The 16,643-nt window shown below is 35.5% G+C and overlaps 1 protein-coding gene across 2 annotated transcripts in view; it reads right to left on the bottom strand.

The window, feature by feature from the left end:
- CC2D2A (coiled-coil and C2 domain containing 2A) overlaps positions 1-16,643 on the bottom strand; it is a 144,654-nt gene that overhangs the window by 88,129 nt on the left and 39,882 nt on the right. For both annotated transcript variants that reach the window (XM_007496714.3, XM_007496716.3), the window contains 2 exons: positions 12,144-12,280; positions 9,807-9,938 (listed from right to left, as the gene is read on the bottom strand). In XM_007496714.3, the coding sequence (XP_007496776.2) occupies positions 9,807-9,938; positions 12,144-12,280 (269 nt within the window). The remainder of the gene's footprint in view (positions 1-9,806; positions 9,939-12,143; positions 12,281-16,643) is intronic.

Below are 16,643 nucleotides of genomic sequence, written 5' to 3'. Positions count from 1 at the left end.
GATGGACAGTTCCTCTGCAACTTAAGAGTCTTGGGCAAGTATCAGGTTTAACAAGAGGCACTTAGTGACTTGTCCAGGGTCACATAGTTAGTATGTATCAGAGAAAGAAATCTAAGCCAAGTCTTCCAGATGCTGAGGCTCATTAGCCCCTCTCCATTATGTTCCAGCACCCTTCATTTTATTTATATACATACACATCCATAATAATTTTATGTTTGTATAAAATGTACAAGTAATATGTTATAAATTATATGACTAATATCTATATTCATTTAATTAATACTATCTACTTATAATTATATAATTAATCATTTACTAATGCCCAACTCCAATCCTTTGTTGTGAATTCTTAAAGGAAATCCCTGTAGCCTTTGGCAGAACCTGAAGTTAGACAGGCCTTGAGGACTGATCCAGGGATGAACTCTGTGTCTCCCCTCCAAGGACTGACCTAGCTAAGCTCAGAAAGTCCTTTGCCCAGAAAATTTGTCACCAGGTAATTCTTCTAGATATTCATCAACATGATTTATCACAAATGTAGAGGTAGGGAGAAGAAGGGGTATAATCAATGCTAGTGAGGGAAATATTTATATCTGGGGCATGGATCATTTTTTCTTCTATATTTTTAGAAATGTATTTAATTAATTAATTAATTTAGAATATTTACCATGGTTACATGATTCATGTTCCTTCCCTCCCCTCTTTCCACCCTCCTCCCTTAGCCAATGAGCAATTCCACTGGGTTTTAGATGTATCATTGATCAAGACCTATTTCCATATTATTAATATTTGCAATAGAGTGATTGTTTAGAGTCTACATCACCAATTATATCCCCATTGAACCATGGGACATGAATCTTTTGAAGTCTTGGTGTATATATTTCATATCCCTATATATAAAATATTTAGAGCCTTTTAAGTAGCCAAGAAACATTGAAAAATAACTGCATTTGAGAGAAAGCTTTGAAGTTATGAGGTACATTCAGTGAGAGGTTAAATATGAAACAACAACATCATGAAAAGCACCACACTAGGGAAAGAACAGTGGGGATGCACCATATAATTTGTAAAATCAACTATAAAGCTACACAAAGAAAGTAAATAGGTAAGAGGTCAATGAAGAAAAGACAAGAGATAAACTAACCCCCAGGAAAAGAAGAAGTAATATTTAAATTTTATTTTCTTTGTCTTCAAATAAACAGATTTCCTGTGTGGTGCCACAGGTCATAAGGGTTGACAGAAGATAAAAAATAGATAAAAAAAATCTCTGAGGCCAACAAATGTAACTCTTTCATTATAGAGATGAGGCAACAAATGTAACTCTTTCATTATAGAGATGAGGTGATATGAGACCAAGAAGATGTGACATGATTTACCCAAGATTACACTGCCAGTGAACATCAGAGTGGGATCTGAACTCCATACACTATTACATGATGTCTTGGATATATGTCAAAGCTTAGTTGATCAATATACCAGACAGATAAATAGTATTTGTATTAAATTCTCCCTCTTCACTATTCTCTGTTCTCCTCTACAAGGTCAAGCCACATTGAATACCCTGCCCTTCCTTTCTCTTCTTGTAAATGTGTGTTCTTAGCAGTTGGGGTAACTTTGGATTAGAAATTCAGAAATTGTGAATTTTATTGTGAGAGAACTGAAAAAGAAAAACTATCTGACTCTCTGATCTTTTTTTTTTTAAATTAACTTTATTAAAAGAAAAAACCCACCGAGTTCCCTAGCTGAAATTAACTAGAGCCCCTGCTACTCTGAACCTTCTCAGATTCAAAGGTCCCCTCCCGGGCCAGAATCGGTCCTCATATAGACAAATCCTGTGCCTGGAAGTAGGGGGCATGGCCCCTCCCTAGCACGAGATTGGTCCAATTCAAGACCAATCCCACAACAGCAAATGGGGAGGCAGGGTCCCACCCACAACATGGGATTGGTCCATTCAAGACCAAGCCCACGCCAGGAAGTAGTAGGGAGGGACCCCTGAGGCACGCTGGGGGATGCAGTTCTCCGGCCACAACATTTTGAAACTCAAAAAAAAAAATTTGTAAACTCCTCTGGAAATCTAGTTATTAAGCCAGTCTATTTCCTACTATTTGAATTGGGGATCTTAACATTTTTTGCGTTACAGAACCCTTTTGTAGTCTGTTGAAGTTTATGGAACTGTTTTCAGAATAAAGTTTTTAAAAATTGAAAGAAATGCCAAATTTAAGTTAAAAGTTAGTGAAAATAAAGGTATAATGTTCTTTCCATGCAAGTTCACAGACCTGTGCATGTCCATAGATTCCAAGTCAGAACTCCGGATTTAGTTACATCTGGGTCTTTCTCTGCTTACCATGCATTCCTTTTTTTTTTTTTTGACAACCACACCAAATCTGTACTTTTCCCCTTTGGGAAGGAGATCTCTTGGTTAGTAAGTTGGAAAAGCAAAATGCCCTCCCATTGGTAATATCTGTATAATATGAACACTTTCCCCTAGATATTGATAGATATAGTGGTGGGCAATAATATATTTAATTAGGAAACTGATGTACCCATATGTGTGCTTTATGGAAAGTTAAAGCCATTACTTATGGCTGCAACTTGTACACATACATACATCTATATACCAGGGAAGAGGTAGCTAGGTGATTTATTGGAAAGAGAGCCAGGTCTAGAGATAGAAGGTTCTAGGTTCAAATGACATTTCCTAGCTGTGTGACCCTGGGCAAATCACTTAACCCCTACTGCCTTACTCTTATCCCTCTTCTGTCTTGGAACTGATAATATGAATTCTAAGACAGAAGGTAAAGGATTTAAAAACAACAACAACAGGGAAGTTGAGAGATTCAGGGAAATTCCTCATTTATTCATTTATTCCTCTTATTTAGTTGAAGCATCCCATAATCCAGAGAGAACACAGATCTTTCTAGAATCAAGCAGAAAATCCCTACTGATTCAATATTAGGAAAACTAGAAACATATTAGGTCATCTAGGTGTTGCAGTGGATAGAGCATTGAGCCCAGAGCTAGGAAAGACTTCAAATTCGATCTCAGATACTAGCTGTGTGACCCTGGGCAAGCCACTTAGTTCTGTTTACTTCAGTTTCCTCATCTATAAAGTGAGCCGGAGAAGGAAATGGCAAAACACTCCATTATTTTTGCTAAGAAAAACCCATGAGATTATGTAGAGTTAGACATGACTCAATGAGTGAACAACAACAACAATAATCTTTCTGAAACCAAGAACCAATATTATTTGTAATGGGGGTAAACTAGAAGCCCTTCCAATATGATCAGAGGTTAAACAAAGATATCTATTATCATGATTACTATTCATCAAAGGGCTAGAAATGCCTCTTATCGCAATAAGATAAAGAAATTAAGGAAACAAACAAGGATAGACAAAGAAGCAACAAATTATTGGGGTTTTTTTAGTAATATGATAGTCTACTTAGTATACCCTAGAGACTAAACCAAAAAACTAATCAAAATAATTAACAAGTGCAAAGTTGCAGGATATAAAACAAACTCACATAAACTGTTAGATTTCTATACATTATTAATAAATCCATCAAGATGAGACAGGGACATTCCATTTTAAATAACTAAAGAAAATATAAAATACTTATGAGTCTCCCTGTGAGGATACATGCACACAAGAACTATATAGTGTGAGAAAGTGAACTGGAGAATATATTCAACAGAGAGAAGACAAGAAAAATGCCCAAATGAGTATTAGTTATAGGGGAAAAAAACCAAGATAATTTAGAAAATATAATAACTGCTGTGAATGAAGGTGCTGAGTGTCATTTTAGTTCATACAATCACATACAGAGAGCCAGAAAGGGTTTGAGAGGTCTAGAGATGCAAAGTTACTAATCCAAGGTCATGTGGGAAAGGAAATGGCTTGTTGACTTGATATGAGAAGTCAGGATTAAGGCTTAGTGAATAGAGAGCCAGACCTGAAGATAGGAGATACTGGATTCTGTAGTAAGGGATTTCTAGCAGGACATAACAGGACAAGCTGACAGCAAGAGACCCTGCAGATCAACATTCCACTCAGAACTCCCAGAAACTGGGACTGGAGACAGAGCAGTTGCAGAAAGTAGTTGGTGAACTCTGGAAGAGTGAGGCTGCTTTCCTCTAGCAGTCAAGAGAACCCAGGGGTGCTATCTGGTTATTTCTGGGGTGGACCCAGAGAGCCAGTGGACCCTTTTCCTTTGGGCTTCCTTATTTCCTACCTGTCCTTGCTACTGGATCTGGTGCTACTGCTGTGGGGAAGATTTCATCTGACATCTTACTGGGATTTGTTGTTTGGATCAAAGAAAGGACTCCTGTGTTGTGAGATTTCTTTGGGTCCTGTTTTCCTTGCCTCTATCAATCCTTCTTTAACTTGAATTAATTAGTTTAGTATAATTATAGAAAGTATAGGATTTTAATATTTGGGGTGTGTTAGAAGTAAGGTAGTCCCTGATTCCCTTCCCTTCCCTCCTCCTTTTAGTTAAATAAACTTTTATTTTACATATATTTAGCTTGTCTAACCCTTTCTTTTACCCTCCACATAACAGTTCAAATCTAGACTCAGACACTTCTTAGCTGTGTGACCCTGGGCAAGTCTCTTAATCTCCATTGGCTAGCCCTTACCACTCTTTTTGCCTTGGAACTAATATGTAGTGTTTATTCCAAGGTAGAAAGTAAGGTGTGAAAAAAAAAGAGAAAACTCAAGATGAAACTTGAAATTCCAAATCCATCTCATTTTCCATTGACCTTACTTCCCATGTTCCCTATCTGACCTTGGTTCAGAGTTGTTTTACCTTTTCCTTGCAAATGATTAAAGAGTAATTGTCATTAATGTGATATACTCCAAACAGTAAGAATAATACCAATTGGTTCATGGAATTAATGAGCAGAAATTGATTAGAAAGATATAAATTCATAGTTTCACAATGTTCTCTTTGAACCCTGGTTTTATAAACTATGGGATATGTATGTGTGTGTGTGTGTGTGTGTGTGTGTGTGTGTAATATATGTGTACAAGTAGTTCTATATCATTCTGGAGCCCAATCTGGTTCTACAATCATCCCCTCTTCTTCTTGCCTCAGACTTTTCTGAGGATGTCAGTTTAGATTAAAATAAGTAAATTGGATCTTAGTCACCATTGGCACATGACTAATTTAATACCTATATGAATTGACATCGAGGAAAGGACACCACAGTCAAGATTCTATTTCATCCATATCCATGAAATTGTCACAGGATATTCCAGAGCTCATTTAATAATAATTGTTATGGATGTCATACTGGCACAGAATGGGACCACCTTCATTTTTCTGTTATGGCATCTTCTGTTGTATCCTCTCTCATATTTGATTTGGGTTCAAGATATCAAATCATGTCCAATTGCAAGATCTAGGTGCAAGATAATTTTATTTAGTGCATAAATGTATGTGGACACATGTATTTCTAAATGATTTCTAAAGTTCCTTATGGGACTATCTCCAGTAAACCTTAAAATTGAGACTAAACAGAAAATTCTTCTCTAGCTGATCTATTCCTTATGTGGACTAAAAAATTCCACTTTTCCTGTTAGGTGTTTTTTTTTTTTACTAGCTGGCTTACAAATTTTACAGGAACATTTTTGGGTGACGTTCTCAAGATCTATTCTGTAACACTACAGCTATAAGTTAAAGTAAGTTTTAGAATCATTGTTTTATTTATTATTTTTCCATTTGGTCACCTAGGACACTTGCATCTTACGTTATTGTACCCAAATCTATATGATTTTATATGCCAATAATTTCCTGTGATCTCAGCCTGGAGTTTAGATCATCTAACTCCTATAGTTACTTTCATTTAAAAGAAAAAAAAAAGATTGGATTGGGACAGAGAGAAGTTGTTTCTGGATGAAATGCTATCTAGGAAATACATTATTTTGGAACTGACTAGTCAGTCTTCAAACCAAAAACTAAAAAAAGAACCCAGTCCCAGAATTATTCTGTGAGGAAACTAGAAGGTGAATAAAATGCATATTTACTTCATGGGAAATAATATGTCCTACTATGTTTAAAATAAAACCTTCTACATTAACATTGGAAAATTATAAAACCCTTAACAGAAAAAATGGGCGTATAAAAATAAAGAATGTAAAGAGGTTGGGAAAGCAAAGTACTCACTGGGTTCCTCAGAAAGTTGAAAAAACCTGCATAAGTTAGAAAGGGGTCTTTATAATAGAAATTCAAGTCCAGATTTGGATTCTGAGGGAAGAACTCTTTGGAGAATTTTTAGACAACTGTAATACCAATTGTAGTGAGCTGCATTTGATATTCACTGCTTAATATTCTTCTTTTTTTTTTTTTTTAAACCCTTACCTTCCGTCTTGGAGTCAATACTGTGTATTGGCTCCAAGGCAGAAGAGTGGTAAGGGCTAGGCAATGGGGGTCAAGTGACTTGCCCAGGGTCACACAGCTGGGAAGTGTCTGAGGCCAGATTTGAACCTAGGACCTCCCATTTCTAGGCCTGGCTCTTGATTCGCTGAGCTACCCAGCTGCCCCCTTAATATTATTCTTAAAGTCAAAATTATTTTCTTTCTTAGATTTTTGAGTTGTTTACTCCCAAATGTGTTTGTTTTCATTTTCCCTAAACTGAACTTAATCTCTATTCCAATATACAACATTTTTGTAGCTCTCTGTCTTCAATGGCATTTGTTAAAATAAATTATAAAATATATTTTTAAATATTTTATATGCATATAAAATATATATAAATATATATATGTATATATATAAATAAAAAAATTAAAAAAGAGATTTCATTAGTATTTCCATTTCCTTTCTTAGGTAAGTGAAAAAAAACCTAATAGAACTGGGAGAAATGCCAAGTCACATTGTTTTTAAACTCTTCCTTCAATCTTAGAATCAACATTATGTATTGGTTCTAAGGCAGAAGAATAGTAAGGACTTGGGCAAAGGGGATTAAGTGACTTGCCCAGGATCACACAGCAAGGAAGTGTCTGAGGTCAGATTTGAAGCTAGGACCTCCCGTCTCTAGGCCTGGCTCTCAATCCACTGAGCTACCCAGCTGCCCCCTCCAAGTGAATTTTGTATGTCAACTCAAAATGTGTCAAATGCCAATTTTCTTAATCACATGGGAAATGAATAGAGTAGGAGATTCCATTCTGTTCGATCAGATTCCTAAAATGATTGCCAAGGAGTTGTTTTTCTTCAGTCCTTTAGATCCAAGACATCTCATTCTATGATCATTTGAGGTTAGATGAATCATAAGATCAAAGAATCCTATCTCTAGAGTTTAGAAGTCATTTAGTTCAATCCTCTCATTTTACAGGGAAGGAAATTGAGGTCCCAAGAGATTAAGTGACTCATCCAAGGTCACCCAAATAGCTAATGGTAGAGCTGAGAGTCTAAGTTTGGACCTCTTTTCATTTTACTAAGCAGCTTTCAAATAATGATGAGAATTTGGCCAGATTTCAGGAGAACATGTGTTCTATATTTGGGTTAAGGAAAAAAAAAACCTAAAATCTGAGGTGTAGAGGGAGGAAGGCATTATTTTTTAAAAATGCTGCTTTTTTAATTGCAGATATGTGAGAATATCCTAATGATTTAAATACATAATGGAAACAAGGGCACCAGATAATTACTGAGCACTTACTCTGGGGGGCATCCTTAGAAGTAGCAGGAGCTTCCATAGGGGAGGGAAAGTTAGAAAAGGGTTGAGAACGGACAGATTAGAAATGATAGCATTGCTGTGAGTGGTGTACTCTGCTCTAAATCTCTGTCTGAAGAGAAGTTAGACTTCTGTGTCTTAAAGAACCCAAGCTCTGAAGAATAAAACTGAAAATAGAATTTGTCATATTACTATTGTATGAAATATACACGCCTTTCCCCAAACCACCAGTCTCACCACACACAAAGGGATGTCCCTGGTGCAGTTTTAAGTCTTAATAAGGTAAAAAAAATGCTACAAACTTCCAAAAATATCATTTGAAAATTTAATCATTTATATTTTTACCCCTGTTTTGTGGAGCTTTCTATTTGTGTCCTTTTCTATCGCAAGCTGAACTTGGTATTTAGTTCCGTACACTTCTATTCCCAGTTTCCCCTCATGAGCTGAGCCAAGACAGGAACTGGAACCCTCCTTTTCCACAATCCAACATCAAACTAAGCAGCTTATCACAATAGTAGACTGCTCTGGGTAGATTAGAATTTCAGGGGAGGAAGATGAAGAGTAGTAGGAGAGGCAAATCATTTCCTCCCATTTTCCTACTCCACTTCCCATCCTGTCATTCTCTAAGATCAAAGAAATAAGAAGGGATGTCGAGAAAGCTCAAAGCTGAGGGGTAAACAGGAAAAAATCTGGGACTGGATAGACTGAGAGTGAGGACATAGAGAGGCAGGAATGAAACAAGAAGCGGGGGGTGCCTGAAGCGCTGAGGTAATGCTCAGGGGAGCACCCTCTCTGAAAAGATATCCTTGTGCTCCAAAAAGCCTCCTTGCCCAATTGCCCTGTCATTTGTCTCCTGAACCCAGCATCTTCACTTCAGGGTTTCCTCCAATCTTGCCCCACTCTTTCCTCAGGTGTAAAATGAACCTGAGAAAGAAATGGCAGAGCCACTCCTGTATCTTTACCAAGAAAACCCTAAATGGCATCACAAAAAATTGTACATGACTGAAAAAATGACTGAACCATAATATATACAATCAGTGGACAGGTTCTAGACTCAGGTTCTACTTATATGTATGCATAGTGCTTAATTAAATTAATCTCTAAGACGAGAGGGTTGAAGTAGAGGACTTTTGCCCTTCTAAATGTATTCAGTGGTGTATGGAGATTGTTTTATGGCATCAACTGTTTTCTCCAGCTATGAAATGGAAACAATAAGAAACAGAATTACAGCCTCTATCTTCCTAGCCCCTCAGTAAATTGAACTAGAAAAAGTACAGAGTAATTTAATCCCTGTCCTTAATAGGGTAATAATATTTCCTCTGCAGGTAGTACTTTATGATTTTTAAAGCATCTTCATATCCATTATTTCCTTTCACTCTCACAGAGATGCTCTAAGGTAGAATCATTTTGTAGTTGAGAAAACTGACACTCAGAGAAAGGTAGTGATTGGCCCAAAAGCTCCCATAGGAAGTAGTGGATTCAAGGTTTGAACTTGGGTCTATTGACTTTCAGTTCAGTGCTCTTTGCACAAATATCCAGTGGCCAACTCGAAACTTCTGCTTAACCAATGGACTTCCAAACTATATTAAAGAGCAGTTTTCACAGTTTGGAAGAGTTTGCTGGTCAAGTATTTGAATTCAGAACCAAAAAACCCAAACACACTGATACTACTCAATCAACTGTTGTTGAGTGGTTTCAATCATGATTTCCTTTCCCCAGCCCTGGCTCTCTGTCCACTGCACCAACTACCTGCCCATATTTTATAGGAAATACAAGAGAGCTATTAAAAATTTAAAAAAAATGTGGAGCACATCAACACATAAAAATGTTCATATGAAATAATGTTAAATGAAACAAGCAAGAACCCAAGAATTCATGATTATAACCATGCAAATATATGTATATATTTTAGCAAAATATACAACAAATATTTGTTAATTAACTATATTTCTCCTGTCCAGTCCCTTCCCTAATATTTTTGCTGTTAGAGTATTTACATGTTATACATTTAAAGTCTATGAGCATAATACGTTATGCCTTAAGACATGGTAAGGGCTTAGTAAATATCCCAGGATTGAATATTTAGTGGGAAGGGACATTAAAGCTAGCATATGTTTAAAATCTGAAACTGTTATTACCTTTCTATATATTGTTTCTAGTCCTGCTTCTATGCCTTCTTCGGGTGAGAATATTGGTGGTCTTGTAGAAAACTGTTTAATTGGATTGGGAAGTGCTAGGATCCTGCCATCATCACCGAACCATTTTCTTTCCTGTGAATTGAGCATAAAGAATATATTTTTATCTTTGTAATATGGAAATGATTTACAAAATGACAACATTTGAAGAACAATTTAATGTCAAACATACATATCCTGTGACATAATTTTTGGAAGTTCCTTTCCTAGAAAGAAAACCTTAAGTATTTTTCCCATTAAAATTTTAGCCTTAATCTGTAATCTATTTTTACTATTCCCAAATGAAACATTTTGCAAAAAATGAAACAAGAATCTAAAAATGGATTGTAAAAGAGCTAATCTATTGTATGCTAACATTCTGTACTTCATTACAGTATTTTTTTTTCTAGATTTTAACCAAATAGACATATAGAAAGAAAGATAGAAAAGATTGTTCATGGTTAAACTGAGCCAGTATAATAAAAAGGCAATACTACTTAAATTAATTCATTTATTCAATGTTATACCCCTCCCAAAAAAACCTATCATTACTTTTTAAGCTCTAAAATATACAAATTTCATATGAAGGAAGAAAAGATTAAGAATATAAAGATAATCAATTAAAAAAATAGAAGGAAGGAAGCTTAATAGTACCAGATCTCTAACTAAATGACGAAGCTGTAATCATCAAAACAAGGTAGCAGTGAAGATACAGAAAGATTTATCAGTGGAAGAGATTAGGTATATTATATACAGAAACAAAGAAGGATAATTGCTTAGTGTTTGATAAATTCAAAGATCCCAATTATTGAGACAAGTATTTGTTATTCAACAAAAAACTACTGAGAAAAGTAGAAAGCAGTCTGGTAGACACTAGATGTAGACCAACTTCTCAGTCTGCATAAACTTCAAATGGTTCATTATTTAGGCATAAAAGGTTACATCATAAACAAATTGGAAGAAACTGCCTATCAGATCTATGGTTAGGGGAAGACCTGATAACAAAACAAGAACTAGAAAGGTTCACAGAATTTTGATTACGTAAAATTAAAATTTTTGTCCATGAACAAAAGTGATGGAATTAAAATTAGAAGAGAAGTAGGAAACTGAGGGGAAAAAATCTGTGAAAAAAGTTTCCCTGATAGTCCAATTTCTAAGATATATGGGGAATGGAATTAGATTTCCAAGAATAAGAGCCATTTCCCAACTGATAAATGGTTAAAGGACATGAATGATTTTTTTGAGGAAGAAATCTAAGTCATCAGTGGCTATGTGAAAAAGTACTCTTTTTGTCACTAATAATTAGAGAAATGAAAATTAAAATACCTCTGAGGTACTACATCAAAACAATCAGATTGAAAAAGTTGACCAAAAAAAAGTGGAACAATAAATGATGGATGGGCTGTAGAAAAAGAGTGCTTTCATGCACTTTTGGTGGAGTGGTGAAATATAACCAACCACTGAGGAAAGCAAATTGGAACTATGTCCCAAAGGCTATTAAACTGCATATAGACTTTGAACCACTGACAGGGTCTACAGGTTGATACCCCAAAGATCATCATGAAGATGAAAAGGACCCATATGCACAAAACTATTTATAGCAACTCTTTTCATAGTGACAAAGAATTGAAAACTGAAGGGATGCCCATCAATTGGGGAATGACTGAACAAGCTATGGTAAATGAATGTAATGGAATATTATTGTGCTTTAAGAAATGAGAAATGGGGAAGATTTGTATGAATTAGCCCAAAGTGAATTGAAAAGATCTAGGGGGATAATTTATAACTATACAAATATTAGATATTCAACTTTGAAAGACTTAATAGGTCTAATCAACATAATGACCAAACAAAATTCAAAAAGATACTTGGTAAAACATGCTATCTACCTCTAGAGAGAAAGACTCAGAGTTCAGACTGAATCTTCTTTTCTTTTGTTTTTATTATTATTTTTTGGATGTGACTAATATGGAAATTTGTTTGGCAAGACTATACATATTTGAAATGAGTTTTGCTTTTCTTGTCTTCTCATCGGGGAAGGGAGGGAGAAGAGATGAGAGAATTTGGAACAGAAAATAAATTTTGAATGAAAAAAATTACAGAAATAGAAATTTGACTGACGTAATGAAGTGAACTTTATTTAGATATCTATGATACTGTAATGGAAAAAAGACAAACATTCAAAATTCACTAGGTACATAAAATCAGGAATGATGATGGTGCTTGAGATTCTCTGTCTAGGCATAGATATATATGCACATATATTTAGTGGTATACATTACAGGGATACTCATTACTTACTTGTTCTTGTATCAACAATCGGTTCTCCATGATGTTCTGATTAATTCGAGGGACCACTGGCCTTTCTCCAGTGTAAAAGCCTTCATCTTCAAGGTACCTTGGTTGCATATTTTCTGGAACTTTTTTATAAGTAGGCACTAGGTAGTAAAAAAATAAAAAAATTACCATCACACTGCTTTTCAAACTACTTAAAGAGATATAGTCTATTGAAGATAATATAGGTATAGAGGAAAGAGAGATACATTTAGAAAGAGGAGGGAGGAGTTCAAATCCCTTGTTTAACAGTTGTGTTTCTTAGGGCGAATCACTAATCCTTCTGAGTTTATGTTTCTTCATCTGAAAAATGGGAATAATCATGTATTTTATACACATATCATGAGGACAAATAAAAATGCAATAATTGGAGAACATTAAGTAGGGTATAAATGCCTGCTGTTATTATCATTATTAATCTATTAAGCTGTTCTTAATTTCATGCCAACTTAAGACATGATTGTTCTTTCTTTTTTTTTCTTTTAAACTCTAACCTTCTGTCTTAGTATCTTTTCAAAGATAGCCAAGGCAAGGGCTAAGTAGTTGGGGTTAAGTGACTTCTCTGGGGGTCACACAGCTAGAAAGTATTTGAGGCCATATTTGAACCCATGTCCTTCCAACTTCAGACCTGGTGCTTACTTTATCCACTGTGCTATCTAGCTGTTCTTTCAATTTCTTTTAAAACAAGATTTTTTCCAACCTAATTTTCTAGAACTGACATAACAAAAAAGCTAAATATATAGATTCATGATGTCAAATTATGTAAGTCCACACTCCCATTCTACACCTCCTATATCACTGTTGTCCAATATGCTACTCATGTGACCTTGGGCAAGTTACTTTAACTTTCTGTGCCTTACTTTCCCCATCTGTAAAATGAAGGGGTTCAACTGGATGAACAATATGATTTCTCCTAGGATCACCATTTGTTATACTTCCTGCTTCCCCCTAAATATTGGCCCTTTTTGATATAAACATAGATTTTAAGTTTCCTGAGGACAGGAACCGTTGCTTAGTTATTTTAGTATATCCCTCAGCATCTGGGACAGTAGGTGCTTAATCTATGCTTCTTGAATAAATGAGTAAATGACTGTTTTGTGGTGGGGTGAGAGCAGCAAGGTAAAAGTCATCCTAGATTCTTTTTCTGTTTGATCAACATTTTCTTGCCAGTGAATCTGTGACATTCAGAGGAGCCTCCCTCTCATCTCCTAACTATGCAAATTTTCTAGGGTTACAAACTAGTAACTCTGGGACCAGAGCAAGTGAGAGGATACATGTAACAAAGAGAAGCTCTGAATAACATCCTTGAATCCTAGGGTTGTTGGTTTGATTAAGGATAGATTTGAATAGGGATGTAAAGGTCTGGGGGAGAGGTGAAAGAAAAAAGATAGATGCAAACTAACTCTATTCTTCAAAAATTTCCAATTAACCAGGAAAATATGAGAAGAATTTCTCCTTAGTGTCTAAGCCTTCACATGTTAAATTATTCTTTTAGCCCCCTACAAACAGATAGTCCATGCTGACCCTGTACTATCTTTCACAGTGTTTCCAGTCTTCTTAAGGAAGAAAGGAAAGACCGATCCAAATCAAATGAGGCTTTCTAGGGCTCTTTTGAGCAAACCAGAACCCTAGTCTGATGTTCCCTATTGATTTGTCTTCTCAACATTCCTCTAGCCTGGAACCTGGCCCAGATTTGAAGCAGACCCCAATTCTCTAGCCTCATTTATGTTGGGCTCCAAAGGCATCTAATGGTATAGGAGGAACAACAGAGAACTGTAAGTCTCCTCAGAGATTGTTTTAAGACAAGACTCCTAACAGATATGTTCTCTGATTTCAATTTCTTTCCTTTTCTAGCTTCATAAGTGGGGGTGTTCCCCTCAAAGAAGCTCTGTCCTCTGACTTGTCTTCATTCTTTTACTTTACACCTCAGAGATATCATCCATTCCCATATCTACAATTAGCTTCATAAACTTTCTCAGCTTCTTATATAATGGGGCAGATTATTTTCTTCCAATTCCCAATCTATCATAAAGGGATATTGGGATGATTAAGAAATTATAGTTTTTTTTAATATCTCAGAATCAACACGTCATATAAAAGTGAAATTTTATTCTTTTAACATAATTCTACATTTATTGGAATTCTTCTAGTGCTAGATTTTTCATGAGAAAAGATTTAAGCAAAAGGAGTCACAAGATGGGGGAAAAGAATATGAATTTGTAAGTGAGCTGATGAAATACTTCAAATCACAAAGACCAAGAAAAGTGTGTTCCCTCATGATAATCAATCACTATAACATACCATCTGGTGATGCATATTTCTGGCTTTTTTTGTTCTCTTTTTTCCAGAGATGAAAATAATTTTTCAGAGAAAAAGAGAAAATAGATTAGGAATGAGAAACAATCAGAGAAATTTTGCTTCTTTGAAAGGGAATTTCTCAAGCATGGATTTTGACTATTCTTGAACATTGGTCTTTAGACAAAAATGCTGTTAATCACTGAGGCTTTTAAATTGAATGTCTGTTTTATTATATTTGTAGGAAGATTTCTGCTAACTTAACTACAAACCAAAGATTCACCAGTTACTTAAATCTTAGGAGAGCATGTAGAAATGGCTTATCTGTCAGAGTTAAAATCTGTCAACCAGGTAAATGCCCATTAATCATCTGTCATTCCCAGAGCCTGAGTACCAAAAAGAACATTATTAGTTAATTAGTTCAACCTCCCATTCAATAAAGGACTCTTCTATATTCACTACCTTGACTTCCTTAACATGCACTAATTCATTTTTTTAAACACCCTACCATCCATCTTAGACTCAATACTGTATATTAGTTCCAAGGCAAAAGAATGGTTAAGAACTAGGCAATTGGGGTCAAGTGACTTTCTCAGGGTCACACAGTTTGGAAGTGTTTGAAGCCACATTTGAACCCAGGTCCTCCTGTTTCTAGATCTGGTTTTCAATATACTGAGCCACCAGCTGTCTCTTACCATTCACTAATTCTTACAGCCTTGCAGTCTAGCTTTTGCCTCAATTACTGCAGTATAGTTTCTCTTTTGACTTTGATATGGACTTCCTATTCACTAATCCAATGGTTTTTCTCATTCATCTTTGACCCAAAGACCTTCTTGATTGAATTGTATAAGATCTCCTCTTTTCTGCCTTTGTTTCCATGGAACTATGCCATACTTATTCTCCTACCTGTTTGATGTATTCTTCCACCATTTATCACCTTTCACTGCCTCTCTTTATACCCCATAATATGGGCATTCCCCCAAATTCTTTCCTCTTCTCTCTTTTCTCCTTATTTTCTATTGCTGGGAGACATCTTATATATTTATATAGTTTCAATGCAGATGACTCATAAATCGACATATTCAAATCTGATCCCACTCCAAACCTCTAGTTCTCTTTTTCCAAAAGTTATTTCATTCCTTTGCTCTGTCTGAAACCACAAAAGATAATTAAATTTTCAAGAGATTTTTCTTATGGGGTCACCATCAACAAAGGCTAATCTCCTTTTGATTCTAATAGATTCTGAAATTAATTTATCAAGCAGCACTTTCTTGGAATAATTTATGACTAAAGAAATAGGAAGAGAACTTCTATATTTGAGCATGAGAGATTTTAATTAAAAAAGAGAAAAGAATGAGCAGATGACAATGTTTTTAGAACATTAGAAAACATTACTAAGTGAGGTTTTAGAATATGAATATTTAAAAATTAGGATAGGTATTTTGTATCTAGTCAAACAAAATCTGAGTAAAGAGAAAAACAAGTGGACTTCTTGTACTTAGTTTGTGCATTATATTTGTCTTTTTTATTACTCTCATGTTTCTTCTTCAAAATGCAGTTTCTAATCAAGTGCCCTTTCCTGTGGCAAAAGAAACACTGCCTAGTTTCTCTTTGCACTGATCTTGCCTGGTAACTAGGTTTTTGGTAACTAGGTGTTTCAAAAGTCCTAACCGTGTTCAGATTTTTAATTTCTTGAATTTCCTTTTGTTTCAAATCCTTTTCAGTCCTCTCTAACTTATCTTTCAGATATTGAACTTTCTTGGCTTGATCTGAATTGTTTTCAAATAGGTAACTCACTGTGTCTCTCAATTCAATCAGGGAAACTGAGCCATACTTAGGGAAATAGTTCTTGAAAAATGTTCTCAAATTGTGTGTGCATCCCCTAAGAAATTGCCTATGAACGTGGCCAGCTGTCTCATCAGACATCATAGACCTAAGATCGACTCTGCTATCTCTGACAGATGGTCTATGTATATGGCAGGATGTTCCCCTTTATCCTGCCTGATCTTGTCAAACTTGGCCCATGCATTTGGCTTGGAACAGCATAATTTAATGGCCTTCAGTAAATCCTCCCTGTACCTTTTTAGATGGGACATGCAGATTGGATTGGCAAAGTCCATATCCCCTCTTTGTTCTACTGTTGGCCAGCTAGTCAAATTGCTGTCAGATCTA

The sequence above is a fragment of the Monodelphis domestica genome, chromosome 6 (assembly GCF_027887165.1).
Source record: "Monodelphis domestica isolate mMonDom1 chromosome 6, mMonDom1.pri, whole genome shotgun sequence".
Lineage (NCBI taxonomy): Eukaryota > Metazoa > Chordata > Mammalia > Didelphimorphia > Didelphidae > Monodelphis > Monodelphis domestica.
Note: the sequence above shows the minus strand (reverse complement) of the source record. Positions and strands in the feature narration are given on the sequence as shown.